Source organism: Ziziphus jujuba, chromosome 2 (assembly GCF_031755915.1).
Source record: "Ziziphus jujuba cultivar Dongzao chromosome 2, ASM3175591v1".
In the NCBI taxonomy this organism is placed as follows: domain Eukaryota; kingdom Viridiplantae; phylum Streptophyta; class Magnoliopsida; order Rosales; family Rhamnaceae; genus Ziziphus; species Ziziphus jujuba.
Window position 1 is genome coordinate 27037950 of NC_083380.1, and position 20662 is coordinate 27058611.

Genomic DNA, 20662 nt, shown 5'->3' on the forward strand with positions numbered 1-20662 from the left:
TTTAAAAAAAAAAAAAAAAAAAAAAAAAAGGAAGAATCTTGCGCCAAAAACAAAATTGGGCAATAAGATTGGCTCAAATATCACATCTTTGCTTAATTTGTAGGTCTAAACATCACCATATATAATTCCCATAAGCCAAAATGGTAAAACAATATTCTAAATATGTCAGTGATAAGAAATTAGGCAAAGATATATCCCATCATATAATTGTTTCGTAGGCTGTCGTTGATAAGCATTTTCATTCAAATATACGTATGGAGCTTGTACTGAAGTATGAAGAATCATGTTGTCAAGCTCAAAAAGAAACACAAGTCAAGAAATTGGTGGATCTTTCTAACTTCGTGGGGTACTAAAGTTATTATATTTTGAGCAACAGCCCCATTATTATTTTTAAAAGTACTCGGCCTGCATAACTCAAAAGTAGTTCTAGCTATTAAAAATATAAATAGAATAAATAAAGTATTGTTTAAGCTATTTTACTAGTTTTTAAAATGACAATGGAGGAATGTTAGGCCAAAGAAATAGTGGCCATTACTACTGGACAGTGACAGAGCAATGTTAGAATATTTGAATAGTTAATAAATTAATATAATTTAAATAGGTGAATAAATAATTTCTAAGTTGCCAAAAAAAAAAAATCAATGTCATTGAAATTTATATCCAAAATGTTAATAAACAAGTTGTGCACATCAAATTCCAAAATTTGAAACTAGTGGAGATAATTATACAATTCACCTTGTGCATGCTTTAGGTTGTAAAAATTGGCCCATTGATATTTAGTTTTTTCCTAGAGTCTAGCGAAATTTATAAGCACTTATATTATAGATAGATAAAATTATATCGATAATACTAATTCAAAACAATGTCACTGTTAAACTATAAAACAATATCAAAAGTGATTCATATATTATGTTATTTTTCTAGACCTAAACAAAATTGACAGCCTAACATTCAAATAACCTATACAAATAAACAATAATGCATGCTTAAAATGATATTGTTTTTGGAATAATATAATTGATAGTAGGTGGAAAATGAATTATTTCCTTTCATTGCTTACAAAATATGTTCAATGAAATTTAGAATTTGCTTTACAAAAAAGAAAAAAGGAAAAGGGTCACTTACCTTGAATTCACCAAACACATTTACATATTTATTAAATAAAACACTTCTTATTCATTTAAAAAAGAAAAAAAAAAAAAAAGAAACTGATACACACACACACACACACACACTTCTTTTTAACATCTTTCAACAAAAATTAAAATTCAAGTTCTCAATTTAAAAGTTTTTTTAAAAAAATATGTATGATCGAATTTTAAATTAATAAAGCTAAAAAAATTAATTTATTATAAATTATAAATTTTTTTTTTTTTTTTTAACAACCAATGTCCCCCACAAAAATAACTTACCTCGGGAAAGTCAAACCTCCGCATAGAGTTTTGCTCCATTTACAAATCCGCGAACCCAAAAAATTATTTTAAAAAAAAAAAAAAATGGAGAAAAAACAGACAGAAATCGAAGAAGCCTCCGGCGGATCTCAGCTGCCGAACCCGAACCCGAATCCGAAAACCGTTAGGACGGAGGTTCCTCAGGTGGAAATCCACCTTTACTGGCGGGGCAAAGGTCCGATCGACGTGTTCAAGTCGGACCTTGGGGGTTGGGAACAGGACCAGTTGGATGTCCGGAATATTCTCGACAAGTACGGCTTCAAATCTGTGTTCGCCTTTAAACCGGGTTCGGGCCGTAGCGGTCCGATCCGGTTTCATCCGAGGAACGGCAGGTCTATTTTTCCGTACAAAAATGGATCCGTAATCTACATCGACGGAGAGCCCAAGGTGAAAAACCTACTCTTCATTACTTATACACTGTTTTTTATTTATTTATTTTTATCTACAAGTAATTCATGTGATTTTCTGTTTGGTTGCAAAGAAAATTTTGAACTCACTAAGGAAAAAAATCGGAAATAGTTGTGATTTTATTGAATAATTGTGAACCAGTTGGAAAAATAGGGAGAGTGGTGAAAGCAATTAACCATATTTGCACAATGAAATTTCAGGAAAAAATAAAATAAATTGATACTGGATGGGTTAAATAGGAGATTGATCTTCAAAATGTAATGGAATTACATGCTCAATGCTCATATATACAATAATACAGAGTAGAAGGCAGAAGTGAGATTTTAGTATTTATATTATTCTAATGGTGGCAAAATCAAAACTTATGTGATAACCTTATGTTTTAAATACTTGCATTTTAAAACAGATAGACAAATATACATCTATGACACATGATAATTGAAAAATCTATCAATGAAGATTGAACTTTGCACCATTACTTTTATGAAGTAATACTATTGGAAAACCTTGTCTTCTTCTACTTTTGCAAAATTGGCAAAATTTAGAAACTACTATAACTCTAGAACAAGGAAGGTTGTACCTTTTTGTTGCATTGATAATCCGTAGTTGTACGCGGCCAAAATGTTGTTTAGGATTGCCTGTATTGCTTGAGGGAGGTATTTGTTCGTAATGTTATTGCCCCTTCGAATATCTCCCCCTTCGAATATCTCCCCCTAACTATGACAGAAAGCCTTGAACTATCTTACTTGAACTATTGTTTCCTTTTCAGATCAGTCCAATCATGCATTTCAATAAATGAATTTCATGAAATTAGCCATGTACAACTCGTATAACTTAATTTAGAAATTTATTTATTTATTTTTTATATTTTATTACATTCTTATGTAGTATGTATGGACAATTATACCAAAATCATCTAACAAAATCATGTTGTTCAGAGGGTAATTTAAGGTTTTTTGTAATTTGAGGGGCAGAGTATAAAACAAGTAATAGTTCCGAGGGGCAAAGTGTTATTTACATGATTATAAATATAAGTATTTTGGTTTGCTATGATTGTTAGAGAAATATAAACTAGCATGCTTGGTTGTAAGTGAGTTATTGAAATGTTTTGCTTACGCATAATGGTAGTGTTGGAACAATCAGATGTACCCAAGGATTTAGAACATTGGCTCTCGTGCTTGGGTCATCTGTACCTTTCCCATCAATATAATCATCTTTACCTTTTCCCTATTTTTTCTTCTCTTTTTTGATAAGCACCTTATAGGACACTATTTTAACCAAGGATTTGCCACTGCATTTCTACTACCTTTTGACTGTCCTGATGCCCATGACTTTTTTACCTTGCATTTCTTTGAAATTGTCAAGAGCGATATTGTTTTTGTAATGCTTTCATGATGTTGTGAGTGTTGAGAGATCAAATGATACATTTTTGTTCATTTTTTTAGTTGAGAGAAATCTACTGACTATGAATATTATATAAAATGTTGCAAGGATGTCGGTTTTGCCTTGGCACAGACATTGGATTTATTTCTTTTGGTGAACCAATTATTGAATTTCTTCTAATTGCATTTTCGTTACTTTTACTAATTACAGGATTCCTTGATCAAACCAGTGACCAAGATCTTGTTAGGGGTAGCAGTAATAACCATTTTGATAGCATTGGTGCTAAAGGAAGCACCGGAATGGATTGAAAAATTATATGTTTTTTTTGGAAACTTCCCCCCATGGATCCTTGCTTTGGTAGTTGTTGTTTTCACTCGTATGAGAAAGAGAACGAGGGACTTGCTGAAAAGGTATGGTTGGTAAATAGATACCACTAAGCCTTTTTTGTAGGACTACACGTTTTACACATTTTATTTCTTGATCATTGACGAGATGTCCGAAGCTATCCTTTCAGATTTGATTAGTCATTTTCAACCATATATATCTCAACGTGTATCTCTTCTCTTGTATAATGACTACATTGGTGGGAACAGTTTTCTCTTAATAACTTCATATACACATCAGAAGTTGAGCTATACTCAAAACTACATGCAGGTTGTGTAATATTTAACTGCTAGTGTAGTCACTGCTTTTGAATTTCTTACTTGGCAAAAGAGAAGTGACTGTTTATCTCGAGTTTATTTAGAGGAATTCTGTTTTTGAATATCATTTAGGAAAAAGGTCAACGAAAGGGAGGCTATCTTTTTGGAAATGCGATGAGTTGGATTTAGTTCGAATAAATTTGGGTTTAAAAATGCACTTTGTCATTATTATAGGTTTCTGGCATATGATAATTTTAGAGGTGAAAAAGTTGTGTCCAGTTTCTGCGCTTTTTCTACCTTTTTTATACCATGCCAATCTGTAATTTCATTAAATTCATATAATAAAATGGCATGGTTAGATTGATATGATGCAAAAGAAAAGCATAGGTTGGAGGATAATTTGAGGGCTTTTTGTAGTTTAGGGTACAAAAATGTATAAAACAAGATAATTTGATTAAATGTCAACCCAAAAAAAAAAAAAAAAAAAAAAAAAAAAAAAAGGCAAAAGATAATTTGATTAAAAAGAAGTTTAATCTAAGGGGACGAAGTAATACATAGATGTTAATACAAGGATGAATGCCCTTGCTCTACAAAGGAAATTACGTTACTAGGCATGCCCTTGTTTTCTCAACTTCTTAAAGAAGTCCTCCTTTGGATTATTTCAATTGACAATGATTATCTATCTTAATCTCAAGTTCTGGGTTGAAAAAGGCATTTTTTTAATAATATCCTCAATTTCATAATTGAATAAAAAGAGTTTAAGGAATTTGAATTTTATTTCAATTTTCAACTTATAACATAATAATAGTGCGGAAAAAAAGTTTTCTGTATCAAATCGAATAGCGAAGCAATGCATTGACGTTCTTTCATAAAAGCTTTTTGCTTCAAGTCAAATAGCGAAGCGAAAGCATTCACATTCTTTTATGAAGTGTTTGTTTTTTGACTTTCTTAATATTCTCTCAAAAGAAATAAAGTAATAAACCTAAAGTAGTCGACCTTAGTAAATTCAAAATTCAGAGGACCTTATGCTTGCAATATGCTCCGAGCTCAACGAATGTTAATTATAAAAGCGGGCTCTATAGCCTTTGAATCTTTTTTTGTTTTTTTTGGGTAAATATCCATGGCCTTGAGTTTTGCTTCTATCCCAAGTTTAGTTTTTGGGTATTTTTGTCTTTTTCGAAAATTATTGGTAAGTAAGGTATGGAGATGGGAATTCCTTTACCATTAGACTGTTGTAAAAAAGATAATTGATACTCTTAGTTAATTAAAACACTTTTTTTTTTTTTTATGAAATGCGATGGATTTTACCGCCACTGTCTGTCAAAAGGGCAAATAGTTTTTAGTAATAATGCTAAAAAGAATGATAATAATAATAATAATAACAATAATAATAATAATATATGGGCTAATTATTAGTTACAAATTAATAGTTTAACACTTCATGACCAAAAGCATTTCAAAGAACTTTTTGAAATAAAAATCACATTCCGCATTTTTTATTAAAAGCATAACAAAGAGCATCTTTTCAAATACATAGTAAAATTTTAAAAGATTCTTTAACAATATCCTTTATTTACATTTTTCTTTTTATCTACAAAAAATTATTGTTTTATTTCTATTTTCTCTTTCATTTTATCCAAATTTTCTTTTAATTAGTATAATAATGATATAAAAATTAAATTAAATTAAAATAAATATAATATTAAATAAAAACGTGAATTGGCTCTCAAATCATGCTAGTCAACATAAAAAGATAACCGAAACCATTTTTTAAAAATTAACTCTTTAAAACAGGAGACAAAATAGGCATTTTCGGCTTGTCCTTTAAAAAGCACACTTTTGTCTTTCTTAAATACAGAAGCTGTATTAACTTCAATGAGACTTTAAACTACCTACTTTATCTTTTTGTTCTATTACCCTTACCATAAGTGTCTCATTAAATTTTATTTTTTAATATAAAATATTACCAAACATTGCAAAGCTGTAACTTGTATCACTCTCCTTCCTGACAAAATTAGAGGGTATTATCAAACTTTAATTTTATTTTATTTTTATCATATCTAACTTTTGAATTAAACATAGCTTTTACTCCAATATATATATATATTTTTTTTCTTCCTCTAGTTTCTTTTTCTTATGGTAATAAAAATAGTTGCTGACTCACCATAAGACTTTTTCACCCACATAGCCAACGGCACAATATGTGAGGAAAAAAAATATAATAATAATAATAAAAAAAAGCCAGGCCGGCCAGATCAGCGAGGTGGAACAAACAAGCCATCCACAACAAAATCATGCCCAGTCACGAACTCCGACTCATCCGAAGCAAGAAACGACACCGTATCAGCCACGTGGTTCTCCCTGAGCACACCTTTCAACATAGACCGCGTCTCCACCACTTTTTCCACTTCCTCCATCTCCACTGCACCCAATCTCCGGCGAACCAACGGCGTCCCCACCGTTCCCGGCGACACGCAGTTCACTCGAATTCCATCTCCGGCGAGCTGGAGACTCGCAGACCTCACGAGCCCCAACACGGCGTGCTTCGACATCACGTAGTCGGTTCCGACATCGAACCCTCGCGTGGCCATCACGCTCCCGGTGCAGATCACGCTACCCCTCGTTCCCCGCTCCTTCATCTCCCGCGCCGCGTGCTTCACACACGCCACCATTCCCCGTGCGTTGACGGCGATGAGCTCGTCAAGCGCCGACATGTCGAGGTCCAAAACGGTTTGGCTTCCGGGGGTCGTCGTGCCGGCGTTGCTGAACATGACATCGAGTCGTCCGTACGTACGGACGGTGGTTTCGACGAGGGATTTGACCTGGTCCTCGTCGGTTACGTCGCAGTGGATATAGGTGCAGCGGTCGGGACCAATCGATGCGGCGACGTTTTGGCCCTTCTCGTCTTGTATGTCGGCGATCACTACGGCTCGTGCGCCGTGGTCGGAGAATCGACGCGCCGTGGCTTCGCCGATGCCGCTGGCACCACCAGTGACTATTGCCACCTTGCCGTGGAGTTTCTTGTTAGCGATTGGTTGACAGTCTGTCATTTTTCGGAAGTAGGATAGGGTGTAGTGGAAGAAGTCATACATATATATATATATATATATATATACGGATTTTTATTTATTAATGTAATTTTTATTCTAATTTTATTATATAATTAGATAATAAAAAATTATATAAAAAAATAAAATATTTATGTATAGATCCATGATTAGGTCGGACAGAACAATATGATGTCATCAAAAACATAGAAAAATTTAATATATATATATATATATATATATATTAAATTTATACAAAAATAATTGTCAATTAATATACAATAATAATACTGTCAATTAGATGAAGGTTAGTATTATTACTTTGTAATAACTATGAATGGGCATTAAAATCGTATGTTATACATATAAATATTATTTAAGAAGTAAATTTATTTTTTCTTTTATATATATATATATATATTCAACATATATATATCCTGTTAAATATATATATATATATATATATATATATAAATATATATAGCTATTCAGTTACTTTATAACTAAATTAGCTCCTTCGATATTAAAAATGGAAATTTTATATTTTCCATCAAAAAAATAACAAGAATGGAAGGGATTTTTGAATTTGTTACAATTTGGATTTTGATTTTTAACTAAATAAAATCTAACAATCGTCTCACGCTATTAATGTTAAATTGTATTGAATTTTAAACTAAAAGATACTAAATTATAGAATTTTAAAATTAATTTTGAAAATCTTCCTAGTTTTAAAATGTAAAGTTTTAAAATTAGTTTAATATCTTTGAGTTTGAAATATAATATACTTTCATATAAGTAATGTGATCATGGATTAAAAAATATAAAGAATGGTGAAATTTCTTCTAAATTTCTACATTTTTGAAAGGTTGATAGGAAATTTTAGATTCAAATGGAAATGGATAAAATTTCAAAAATTTCCACCAATTTTTTTTTTTTTTTTTACAAAATTTCTATTGAAACTTTCATCAAATATCCACATCAATTTTTTCACAATTTTATTAAAAATTTTATAATTTCCATGAATTTTTTTGAAATTTTTATGAAATTTTTAAAATTTCTAAAAAAATTTCAATTAAATTTAAATTCTTAAAAAAAATTTATTAAAAGATTAATAAATATTATTAATTTCTAACTGTGTACTTACATAGTATTTTTTTATTATAATAAATTTAATATTTTAATAAATATTATTAAGTAGATATAAATTATAATATGGACAAAAATATAAATATATATATATATATATATATATATATATGTGAACTAAATGATAAATATTATAAAATAGATAAATATTATAAAGATGTATAGAAATATATTCTTCGCAAATATAACTAAATGAATTAATGGAATATCGATGAATGTTTATGAAATATGGTCAAGTAGTAACTTGTAAATACTGTTTCAAACTCAACCATAAAAAAATAATAATTTTATATACAGTCAACCAATATCATATAATGATTATCAATAACGACATCTGCATTTAATATAAGATTCATATGATTAGTATATTAATAATTATATGCAAAATTATAAAAGAGATATAATTTTTAATAATTATTTTTCATATTTCACATTTTAAAATGGGGATGAAGAAGAGACTAATAATTTTCAATCACCTAGGATTTCTATGTGGTACTAAAATAATATTTTATGAAATATAATATAATTGTAATAGTTATTTTATATATATTAATTAACAAATATTTTTATCAAATATATATTTTTACATTTTTATTAATAATAAATATATTTATGACCATTAACACTTACTATATATTGATTGACTAAGAAAAATATAAAATCTATTCAATATTTTTGTAAATTTTATAGTAAATTTGATAATTAATTGAATAAATAAGTTAATTTAAAAATTTTTAAAAAAATATATTTTTTAAACCATCAATTTCTGTTATTTTTATGAGTTTTTATCCATATTCAATAATATTTGATATTTTAAACCTTCGATATTTTCGTCGATATTAATTTTTTGAACCTTGAATGTAACTTGTACCAATTCCTCAAAAATATAACAGTTTGATAATCCACTAGAGTTTTTTGAAAACTGCTAGCCAAATTAACATTATCCTAAACTTAGTTTATATACCACACTAAGCTTAGTTTATGATTAGTGCAAGAATTTTAGCTTTGGATTACCTCTAAACTGGAACTCTGCAAAAACTATTAGTTCATTTAGGATTGACTCTCTATATTTATTATTGGAAATGTTTATTTTTTACTCATACAGCTTGAAGTAGTGATTTTTGTCATCAAAATAAGAACAAATAATCAACCTCATGTATGATGCTAGTATGTAACATACCATATATATATGTGCATGATATATTAAAATGGCCATTACAATGATCATCAATTAATTTAACGAAGTCTGTAATTCACTAAAATGGCCATTAAACACTCTTGTCAAAAGTTAAATAAGATTCAAATTGTTATAAATTAAAAAAATTAATGGTTTAAAGAGCTAACTAAATTAAAAAGTTAAGGATATAAATTGCAAAATTACCAAAATATTGTAATTAATTTTTTTATTAGTACTTTGTAACAACTATGTATGGGTATTAAAATTGTCTGTTATATAAACACAATTGAAAACTAATTTATATTTCTTGTATATTTTTAGGAAGATGATATTGCACTTTTAAAAATTAACAATTGACAACTATATGAATGCCAAAAAAATAAAAAATAAATAAAAAAATTCACAACTATGTGAAAGAAATTATATCAAACTCTTACTTGCTTTTTAGCAAATTGGCTTTTTCCCGCATTATAACGGAAATGGAGATACAAACTCAAAGTCTTTAAATAATGAAATTTGCTATTGGATTGTCTCTAGCTAAGAGGACTAAATTAACTTAAATTTGAAAAGTAATTATTGTCATCAATCCCTAATACACAAATCAATTTTAATTTTTGAGAGGTAAAATATATAAAACTCCTAACAAATATAACAATTTGATAATCCACCAGACTTTTTTCAAAACTGCTAGCCAAATTAACATTTGGGATCCTAAACTTGGTTTATATACCACACTAAGCTTAGTTTATGATTAATGTGAGAATTTTAGCTTTGGATTACCCCTAAATTGGAGCTATACAAAAACTATTAGCTGGTTTAGGATCAATTCTCTGTATTTATTATTTGTTTTCCACTTATACAGCTTGGAATAAATAATTTTTATCATCAAAATACAAACAAATAATCAACTTCATGTATAATGCTAGTATGGTAACATACTATATATATGTGCATAATATATTAAAGAAGACCACCTTATGCACACACATAAATAAAGTCGGATACTTGGTAAAAAAAATATTAAATAGGACAATTCACCTTTCTCAAACTGTGAAGAATTTTGCAACAGAAAAATAATAATAAAATACCAGAAAGATTTTTAGGAAATTTAATAATTCTGCTTTATACATGTATGTGAGTACCCAATGAGATGCTTCTGGACTAAAATGCCTGAAATGACGTCCATATTTTAAAAGTGGAATTTCCATGGTGGAATTCTTGAATGGCCATTGGAAAAGATTCACATATGATATCTTTTTACATATAATATATATAAATTCATTTCCAATTATGTACTTATTTGAGACAAATTGGTCAGTTTCAACGTATGTACTTTATTTTTCTAGAGTAGCTTATAGTTTAGTTGGCACGGACTAGAGGCCAGTGTAGATTCATGAATTCATGACTTGGTAAAGTGGTCTTTCATACTTTTGAGTCCTTTGTTTGGCTTGTGCCTTCATTAATTCTTGTGAATTATCTTAACGGTATATTTTCATGGCCTCCTTTAAAAAAAGTTTCCAACTTTTGAAATGAGCAAAGTAAGAGAATATTTGTGAAAATTGTGCCTGAATTAAATTTTTTCTCTACTAAACTAAAATGGCACCGTCCATCAATCCTGAAAGTGGCTTATTTTGTTTTTGGTAATAATGGAAGATGAAGACCTAATAATAAAAGAAATAAGAAGACAAAACAATTTTAAGGCAGACAAACGTCTCTTAGTTACAAACAAAAACAAAATATACATTTAGTGTGTATGTATATATATATATATATATATATATAGCCGTCTCAACTATTTTTGAGGCTCAAGAAAAATACTTGGGGCCTTAGTATTTTTTTTTTTAAATTAAATAATTGTTTTTAGAAAATAAATTTTTATATAAAATTTAATTTTCTGATTTTTTGAGATGTTAGGTTATTAATTAAATTTTTATATTCAAGTTTTGATAATAAATCATTTTCAATTGATAAAATTGCTAAATTATTTAATCTTTCTTAAGACATTGTTGAACGTAAATAAGATTTTATTAATTTTAATTTTGAAAAACTCCTTTCTGCTGAAGCTATACTTATAGGTATTGTCAGTATTATTCTATAAGCTATCCATGTGTTGGGAAAAAAATTTAATCTTCTTATAAGGTTTACCATCTCAAGTTGTTTTTATTTTAAGATTTATTATTTCTTTTAAAACTTTTAGTTCTGAAAATAAATCTAAACAAGCAATATCAAATAACATGTTATATTTTAAAAGTTTTCAAGATTTAAACATTTTTCTTTTAGAAAATCATCACCAAGCAATTTTAATTTTTCTACATCATATAAAAAATCAAAATTATCTTAATATATCTTAAACTGTTCAAACCTATTTTGAAGTTAAGAAATGACATGATCAACTATATAGTTGAAACCATTAATTTTGAAAGATTCTCCAGGTGAAAATCTCATCTCGTTAGTTTCATTCTCATCAAATTCTTTCTTTCTTCTGATTACATGTTTTTCACAAAATTTTGGTTCTACATTCATTTCATTGGCAATCTCTTTAGCACAAATCACAGCAGATGTAAACCCGTTTTCTCTATAGTTATTAAAAAAAGAAACAAAACCTTTTAATTGATCTAATACAATGGTAATATTCATATCTTTATGTTGTAAAAATTTCATAACAGTGTATACTGCAAATAATATACCATACCAAAGAATCATACATAACAAAAATTCAAAATTTTCAATCTTATATGTTACTAAAGAAATTGCTTCACTTTTTGTTTTAGGTTCATCACTAGTTTTTGCTAGTTGATATAAAGCATATCTTATTTGTGGAGCTTGATATTTTATTACTTTAACACTTTCAAGACGATTTTCCCAATGTGTTTGTGACAATGGTTTAAGAATTAAACTAAAAACATGGTTTTGCAAAATTTTCCATCTTTTTGTAGAAGAAGAAAATAATGGGTGTATATGCTGTGTCACGCTAAAAAATGTTATAGCACTAGGACAAGAATCAGCCAAATCACAAAGCACTAAATTAAGACTGTGACGACCACATGGTGTATAAAAAGCTCTGGAATTTATATCTAACAACTCTTTTGTACGCCTTGTTGTTTACCTGTCATATTAGACCCATTATCATATTCTTGTCCTCTTATATCATTTATATCAGGTTCAAAATTTTTTATTATACTAGTAAGCATAACAAAAAGACATTTTCCTGATGTATTATCCACTTTTAAAAATTCTAAAAAATAATCTTCTATTTTGATTGGACTCGTTGGAATATCGATACATCTTAATATAAGAGATATTTGTTCTTGATGACTTATATCTGGAGAACAATCAAGTATAACTGAAAAGTATTTTGCTTCTTTTAACTTTTTAATTATAATACTTTTTATTTCTGATCCTAATATATTTTTTAACTTATTTCGTATGTTATGACCAAGATAATGATTATGAATTTTACCATTTTGAATACATTTAAGGTGTTCTTGCATTATAGGATCAAATTCTGCAATCATTCCAATTAAACTTAAAAAATTTCCATTGTTATCGTGATAAATCTTCTCATTTGTACCACGAAATGCCAAATTATTTTTTGCAAGATTTTTAAACTACGGCAATAATTCTGACTAATATGTTCCTCCAATGCTCTTTTTCCTTGTTTATCTTTTCTTGTAAATTTTGATCAATGGTTTTATTTTTAAGTAATTTCATTTCAATATCAAACCAAATATTCATATTTATAATATGTTCACTGCTTATTTCATGACTTTTAAGCTTGGCACTAAGATTTTTCCAATCTTGAAATCCTTCGTTTGCTAATTGAATTGTAATTGATTTTTAACTAAATAATTTACAACAAAAGCAAAATACTTTATCTAATTCTTTTGAATATACTAACCATCTCCTATCATGTTTTTCTCCATTAGGTAATTTTCGAATGTAATGAACTGTAAAAAAGTGTCTAGAATTTTCATCATTTGGAAGACATAAATTGGTTTCTCTAATTGGACCTTTTACAACTAATAATTCTATTAAATTTGTATTTATGTTTTCCCATTGTGCTGGATTATTTATATTTTGAACAATAGTTTCATCAATATCATTAAATTTTTTATCTTCTTGATCAATTAATTCATATTATTATTATCTTCTTCTTTAATATTAATATTTGGTGAATTAGATTATGATCATTAGAAAGTTCTTGACAGATTTATTTTTGTCCTAATAAAGTATTATCTTCTAGTGAAAATTCAATTGTTTTTTTATTTAAATTTTCAATTGGTTTTTATGAGTTTTGATTTTTAGTATTAGTAACAAACCTATCAAGTGCTCCTTTTTGAGATTGAATAAGTTCTTCTATTTTTGTTTTTTTTTTTTCCATACGTTTTGTATATCCAGAGTCATATTTTCTAGCAGATATATTTATATTCAAATAATAGAAAATATAGATTCCTAATATTTTATAGAAATTAAAATGCTTAAAATTAAAGAAACAATAAAACCTTATTTATGCCTTATACTTTCAATTTGATGATACTTTAAAATCTGTTACTTACATGAGTATGATAAAAGAACAAACAAAACTTTTATTTAGATTAATTATAATGAGCATCTAGGAGAATAATTGGCCCAAATTAAAAAAAACATATAAGGATTAAAATCTAATCAATTTAGTTGAATAAAAGATATAAAAAAATAAAATAAAACACAAAATACAGAATCGTGAGCTATATATATATGTGAACAATAAGAATAATTAATAAATAATTGCATCATGAATTCACATAAAATAATATATATATATATATATATATATATTAGGAGAATGAATATAAATTCATTAAAATAAATAAAAATCAACAAGTTTACCTTTTATTTTGAGACCTTCTATGTTAGAATTGCAATTATGTATATTGAGTATATAAAAAAATAAACAAATATGAAATGAGTGAATGAGAAACAATGAATGAGAAGAAGAGAATAAAGAAAGTGAGCAATAGAAAAAACACGTATAAACTATGCATAAACAAGACTGAGTATTTAAATGTGTTTTTTTCTTTTTTTACCGTTACAATCTAATTAATTATATAAATATAATATAAAAAGTTTCAATTAAACTTGATTAGTGTTCTTTTTAAAAAATAAAATTAATTATAGATAATGATCAATTAAAAATAATTTAAAATCCTAACAAAAGTCAACTTTTTATATTTTCAAAATAAATTAATAATTATATTTTATTTGATATATATATATATATATATATAGAAAATATATTTTTTGGAGGCACAATAAAACGGCGGTCCTAGGCATATGCCTTATTTGCCTATGCCTTCAGCCGGCCCTGATATATAATTATATATATATATATATATATATATATATATATTATATACTTAGCATGAGCAGAGCGATCATCAATTAATTTAACGAAGTCAGTAATTCACAAAAAACATTTCTCATTTAATTTAAAATTCTTTCCATTCAGATATGATAAACAATTCAGCAGTTCAAGCTCATAATAATCAATTCCACTTTTAAATAAATAAATAAAAAGCAGATGATTGATACGCATTTTTTGACCCAAAAAAGAGAGAGAGAGGGGGGGGGGGGGGGGGGGGGTGTTGTGGTAGTGGTGGTGGAAGGAGAAGAAAAAAAAGATGATTGATGGAGTTGGATTCTCTAAACTGGTCAACGCCACATTATTTAAACCAAATAAAATAGCCGCCGAAAACCCCACAGAACCTCACGTGGCACAACAAATCCTCCGTCAACGGCCAAATCAATCCCAGTCACGAACTCCGACTCATCAGAGGCCAAAACGACACCGCATCAGCCACATGCTTCTCCTTCAGCATACCTTTCAACCTCGACATCTTTTCCACCACCTTCTCAGTTTCCTCCCTCTCAGCTCCCAAACCCCCGCACGTCATCGGCGTCCCCGCTGGCCCCGGCGACACGCTTTTCACTCTTATCCCATCGCCGGCGAGCTGCAAACTCGCTGACCTCACAAGCCCGATCACCGCGTGCTTCGACATCACGTAGTCCGTGCAGACACCGAGCCCCCGAGTCGCAAACGTGTTCGCCGTGCATATTATGCTTCCCCTAACTCCTCTCTCCTTCATCACACGCGCCGCGTGCTTCACACACGCCGCCATTCCTCTCGTGTTCACGGCGATGACCTTGTCGAACGCCGACAGGTCGAGGTCCAAGACGGTTTGGACTCCGGCGTTCGTTATGCCGGCGTTGCTGAACATTACGTCGAGGGGTCCGTACGTACGGACGGTGAATTGGACTAGGGATTTGACCTGGTCCTCGTCGGTTACGTCGCAGTGGATGTAGGTGCAGCTGTCGGAACCGATTGATGCGGCGACGTTTTGACCCTTTTCTTCTTGAATGTCGGCGTTCACTACGGCTTGTGCGCCGTGGTTGATGAAGTGGTGGGCCGTGACCTCGCCGATGCCCCTGGCTCCGCCGGTGATTGTTGCCACCTTGCCTTGAAGTTTTGTCATTTTTGGAAGATGTCAGCAAGCAACTGGATGTGTAAAGTGGGAAGGGATTGGGTTTTGATGATATTATATTGTTTTTTGTATATATATAATTGACGATAGGTAAGATAATTGGTTTTTCTCTTTTTTTTTTTTTTTTTTTTTTTTTTTTTTTTTTTTTTTTTCAAAGCATCTTTTGTAACGTTGTAATTCGACCTTCCGAATGAGAAATGAAATACTATAGATTTTAGAGATATTGGCTTGTGGCAGCTCAAACAATATTCAAATTTATACTTTCCATTTTTATTTTATTTTTATTTTTTGGCATTTTGCATTCTAAATTAAAAAAAAAATAAAAAATTGCAGTATCAGTATCAGTCTTTATTGCATTTTCTGTAAAAATGGTTAGCAGACTAAGCACGTGCTGTGCAAGTGAGATTTAGGCAAGGGCAATTAGTGTCGTTTTTGCTTCTCACAATTGATGTCGACTTCTTACACTAGCAATCTGGAAATTGAAATTAAGGCTTTTTTTGTTATGAGAAAGGGAGAGAGATGCAAAAATGAAACTATAAATTTATATCTAAATGTCTACCAACAATCAGACATGACGTTTTCATTAAACCAAACCACACCAAAAAAAAAAAAAAAAAAAAAAAAACAACAACAACAATAACATATATGGCTTCTATCAAAAAGAAATAAAAGGTTGGAAAGCCCCTATTTCTTAATAAACATTCTCTGTTCTCATTCACTAAAAACAGCTTTAATCTTTCTCTCTTTAGTTTCTAAGAAATATATAACATTTTTATAAACGAACAAACAATTTAGAAAAATATAATAAATATTTGAAAAATTAAGGTGTTGCTTTTCTTTCATTTCCTCTTATTTCTAAGCACTCAAAAACAAACCCAAAAAGCTTCTTTTTTTTTTTTTTTTCCCCTCCTATTGAAAACTCACAGACGGTAATACTGTAAGTGACCAAAAAAATTATTCTTAACAAAGTTAAAAGTGGCCTTCCATTCTAAAATATCGAATAGGGTCTCATCCAATCAATTATTATTATAAAGGGTTCTAATTCAAGTTACAAAATATCCATTGATTTTGTAAAAACGAAATGCATTTAATTAATAGCTTAAATATATGCATTTAATTAATAGCTTAAATATATAATAAACTCAATTAATAATTCCATGTGATTTTCTCAATAATAAAGTTGTTATAGACTAAGGTAAGTGTATTTAATACTTAAAGTTTTAGTAATAGTTAATTAATGTTTTTGATGAAAATAGTTTTAATTAATATTTACTATTAGTTTCTTAGAATTTCTATCATATAAATTGTTTTATCATTCAAACCTAGAATTTTAATTTTGTCTTAGTCTACTTTCTGTTTCATTTTTATGTACCTGAAACTTGTTATATAACTGTCATAGTGTCATCCATGTAATAATTAATTTAATAATTGAATCACTTATAGGCAATTTTTCTTTGTAATCATATAAAAATATTTTGTTAAAATATTAATATTAATTGAAATGGAAAAAAAAATTTCGAATTTTGTTTTTTTTTGCTCAATTATATATATATATATATATATATTTATAAATTTTTTGTTTTTTAACAAAAAATATTTTTTGGACAAAAAAATATTTTGTCCAAACAAATTTTTGAAATCATAATATTATTAAAAAAATACATATATTTACATTTCTATATTTTCTTTCCTTTTACATTGCAGCTCCAAATTAAGAATTCTGATTCCATTCCTGCAAATCGAATACTTTTTACTCTATGTGGTGCATTTTTAGAATAAAAACTGAATTACATTATATAGATTTTTAGAATAAAAACTAAGGTTTGATGACGTTTGTGGAGGTACCCACCATTGTCGTGAAAATGAGTTCATTTATAAAATTTCAATTTTTGGTGCAGGTTGTGGAAGAGAAAAAGCGTTGTTGCCAAAAGGCATTTGGCTTAGGAGTTTTTGGAATAGGGAAAGGTTCCGTTTATGAAAGGGAAAAAGCGTTTTGCTGATATGGAAAATGTTCTTTGATGGGAAAGCAGATCATATGCAGAGGGGCCAGCCACTGGGTAATCTAACATTACTAGAAATATTTTTTTTTCCCAATATAATTTTTAACTTTTGGATGGTACTCTAACAGTACTATTTTTTTTTTTTCCAGTATAATTTTTACCTTTTAATCAAAACTCACGTGTATTGTATAAAAATAAAGTTTTATTGGTCATATGTAAATCATATGATGTTAATGATGTAGATAGAGTGTTGATCTTTATATTGAATAAATTAGAAAATAAATAATTATGATTAAAAGATAAACATAAATAAGGATAAAAAGAAAAAACAAACATAGCCTGGATATCCATTGGAATAAGATTTGGAGAAGGTAAATCTATATTCTCTTATATGTATGATACCATTCATTATTTATATATATTTGAAGATTTTAGACAAAATAATAACAATAATAAAAGAAGTCTCTAATAAATTATATTATTAATATGTATTAATAGGTCGGTTGAAAGATTGAGATCCTTTACATATTTATAGATATAAAGAATTTTACTTTGAATTTACCCTTTTTTCTGCTCTGTAGATATAATGTATTCAATTGTTGAAACTGTACCAAATTACAGTGTTAAGAAATATTCTAATAGCATAAAACTTATTACATTTTTCTATGTTATATTTCATAAATTTATGTAAAATTGCCATGTTTGAATTGAAATACAATTTTCTTCTAACATTTTATTTTTTATTACTTTAATTTTCAATAAAATTTATGATCTAAAAATAAAAATTAAAATGATTTATTTGCTTTTTCTAACATCAAAATTTCTAAATGTTTTTTTTATTATTTTCTACTAAATTCTATTCCTAATTAAAATTTTCAATAAAAAAATTAAACATGATAGATATATAAAGTATAACAATAATGCTAGATGTATCAAAATATTTATCAAATTTGATGACCAAATGATTGTAACACCCCGTCTCTACTTGTAGACGTATCACTCTCTATCAATATTATCCTTAATTTAGCTACCGCGCTTGGTATGGACTACCGATATTATCCCCAATTTAACCGCTGTACTTGGTATGAAGTTTTTTGCTCACTGTCGATATTGTCCCCATTAGCCATTGGACTCAATATGAGGTTTTTAACTCAAAGCTTCACAAGAGGTAACCCATCTTTATCATAACTTTTGCTTGAGCATGTTTAACTTTGAAGTTCTTTCGAATCCTAAAACCAACAGCTTTGAAAATACCTCGGCATTATGAAAGTAACTATTATTATATTTGAACTATTCTCTGATTTACACTCGGACGATGTGAAATTGGACACAGTTAGCCTACTAATGCCCCGTATCTGCCCACAATTGTCATCACAATCCACCTCCCTTGAGATTTAGGGTCCTCCCTAGCACACTTTCGATTAACTATAGGCTTTAATACCATTTGTAACTCCTCGCCACCCATCCATGGACTAACTCTTGCCTGAGCACGGTTGGCTTCAAAATTCTAAAATCGTTCTAAAAAAGCCTTGGTATTATGAGAGTGACTATCATTATATTTGAATCATCCCCTAAACTACACCCAGTGATGTGAGATTAGACACATGGTAGACTACCTGTGCCTTGCATCCACCAAAATTGGTCTCAAAATACACCACCTTGGGGCCCAATGTCTTTGTTGGTACTCTTTCAATCAGGTACAAGCTCTGATACCATTAATTTCTGCCTCTATTAGCAGATCTGTCACTCTTTGCCGATATTTTCTAATTGAGCCACTGCACTCAGTATAAGGTTTTTTGCTTAGAGCTTTCCAAAAGTCACCCATCATTGGATTACTTTTACCTGAGCACACTTAACTTAGGAGTTTTTTTGAATCTTGAAGTCAATCACTCTGAAAAGATCTCGGTATTGTAAGAGTAACTATCATTACATTTGGATCATTTTCTAATTTACATCCAAATGATATGGGGATTGGATATTAGACAGCCTACCAATGCCCAATTTGCCTACACTAGTTGTCACAAATATGGCAGATGATGTGATAATATTTAATTGATTTATTTTTATTTTGTTTTTCTATTTAAGAGTTTATTCATCTATATTTAGATTATATGAATATATCAACCAATAACATCTTAACATGTATGATTTGATAAATAAATTTGGCAATTATTTTGATACTTGTAGTATTACTTTAAGTACAAAACTGATTTCAAAGTTATTTCCCACATTACAAGACATGTTTATAGCAAAGGTTCATCTTAAATGTGTAAATATTGAAAATCTAGTTGTACAAATAACAACTATTAGCACAAATAAAGTGAGAAATAGTTTCAAGAAGACTAAATTATGAATAATAGTAAGGGTACCGAAAAATCTATCAAAATATTTACCAAATAATATTTATTAAATAATAATTCTTACATTCATAATTAAGATATTTGCTGTAGAATGTGCCAGGTGCTAATTTATTTCATTCTAATTTCCATTGGACATTCTCCCCTTACTTTAGCTCTCTCACCTCTTCATCCTGTTCTCTCTCACACTTTCAATTCTTTTTGTTTTTTCTTCTCTATAAAGAAGGAAAAATACATGATAAATTTACATAAACTACTCTGAAAAATAAAATTTTAACTCTTTCATATTCATATCATCAAAAACCACATTTTCATAAAAAAAAAAAAATCGTGAGCAATAGTATATACAATTATAAAGAAAATCCACAAATCTCCCATATTCTTTGGATATTTGAGGAGAAAATCAACAAAAAGTTTACAAGGCAATATTCTAATGAAGCTAGAAAAAAGATAACAACAATAACAGAGAGATAGGAAGATTATTTTTTGGCTTGAAGTCTAAAACTGTTGCTAAGATATAATGAGCCAAGA

The 20662-nt window shown here is 28.8% G+C and overlaps 2 protein-coding genes and 1 pseudogene across 2 annotated transcripts; 1 reads left to right on the plus strand and 2 right to left on the minus strand.

The window, feature by feature from the left end:
- The first annotated feature begins 1419 nt into the window (after positions 1-1419).
- LOC107419255 (uncharacterized) lies at positions 1420-3986 on the plus strand. The gene is made up of 2 exons (XM_016028001.4): positions 1420-1838; positions 3453-3986. The coding sequence occupies exons 1-2, from the start codon at positions 1497-1499 to the stop codon at positions 3663-3665; spliced, it is 555 nt and encodes a 184-aa protein (XP_015883487.3). The 5' UTR covers positions 1420-1496; the 3' UTR covers positions 3666-3986.
- A 1919-nt stretch (positions 3987-5905) lies between these two features.
- On the minus strand, positions 5906-6967 carry LOC107419257 ((+)-cis,trans-nepetalactol synthase NEPS2-like). The gene has a single exon (XM_016028003.4). The coding sequence runs from the start codon at positions 6931-6933 to the stop codon at positions 6139-6141; it is 795 nt and encodes a 264-aa protein (XP_015883489.3). The 5' UTR covers positions 6934-6967; the 3' UTR covers positions 5906-6138.
- A 7901-nt stretch (positions 6968-14868) lies between these two features.
- Positions 14869-15863, minus strand: LOC125422522 ((+)-cis,cis-nepetalactol synthase NEPS3-like; annotated as a pseudogene).
- Positions 15864-20662: the final 4799 nt, after the last annotated feature.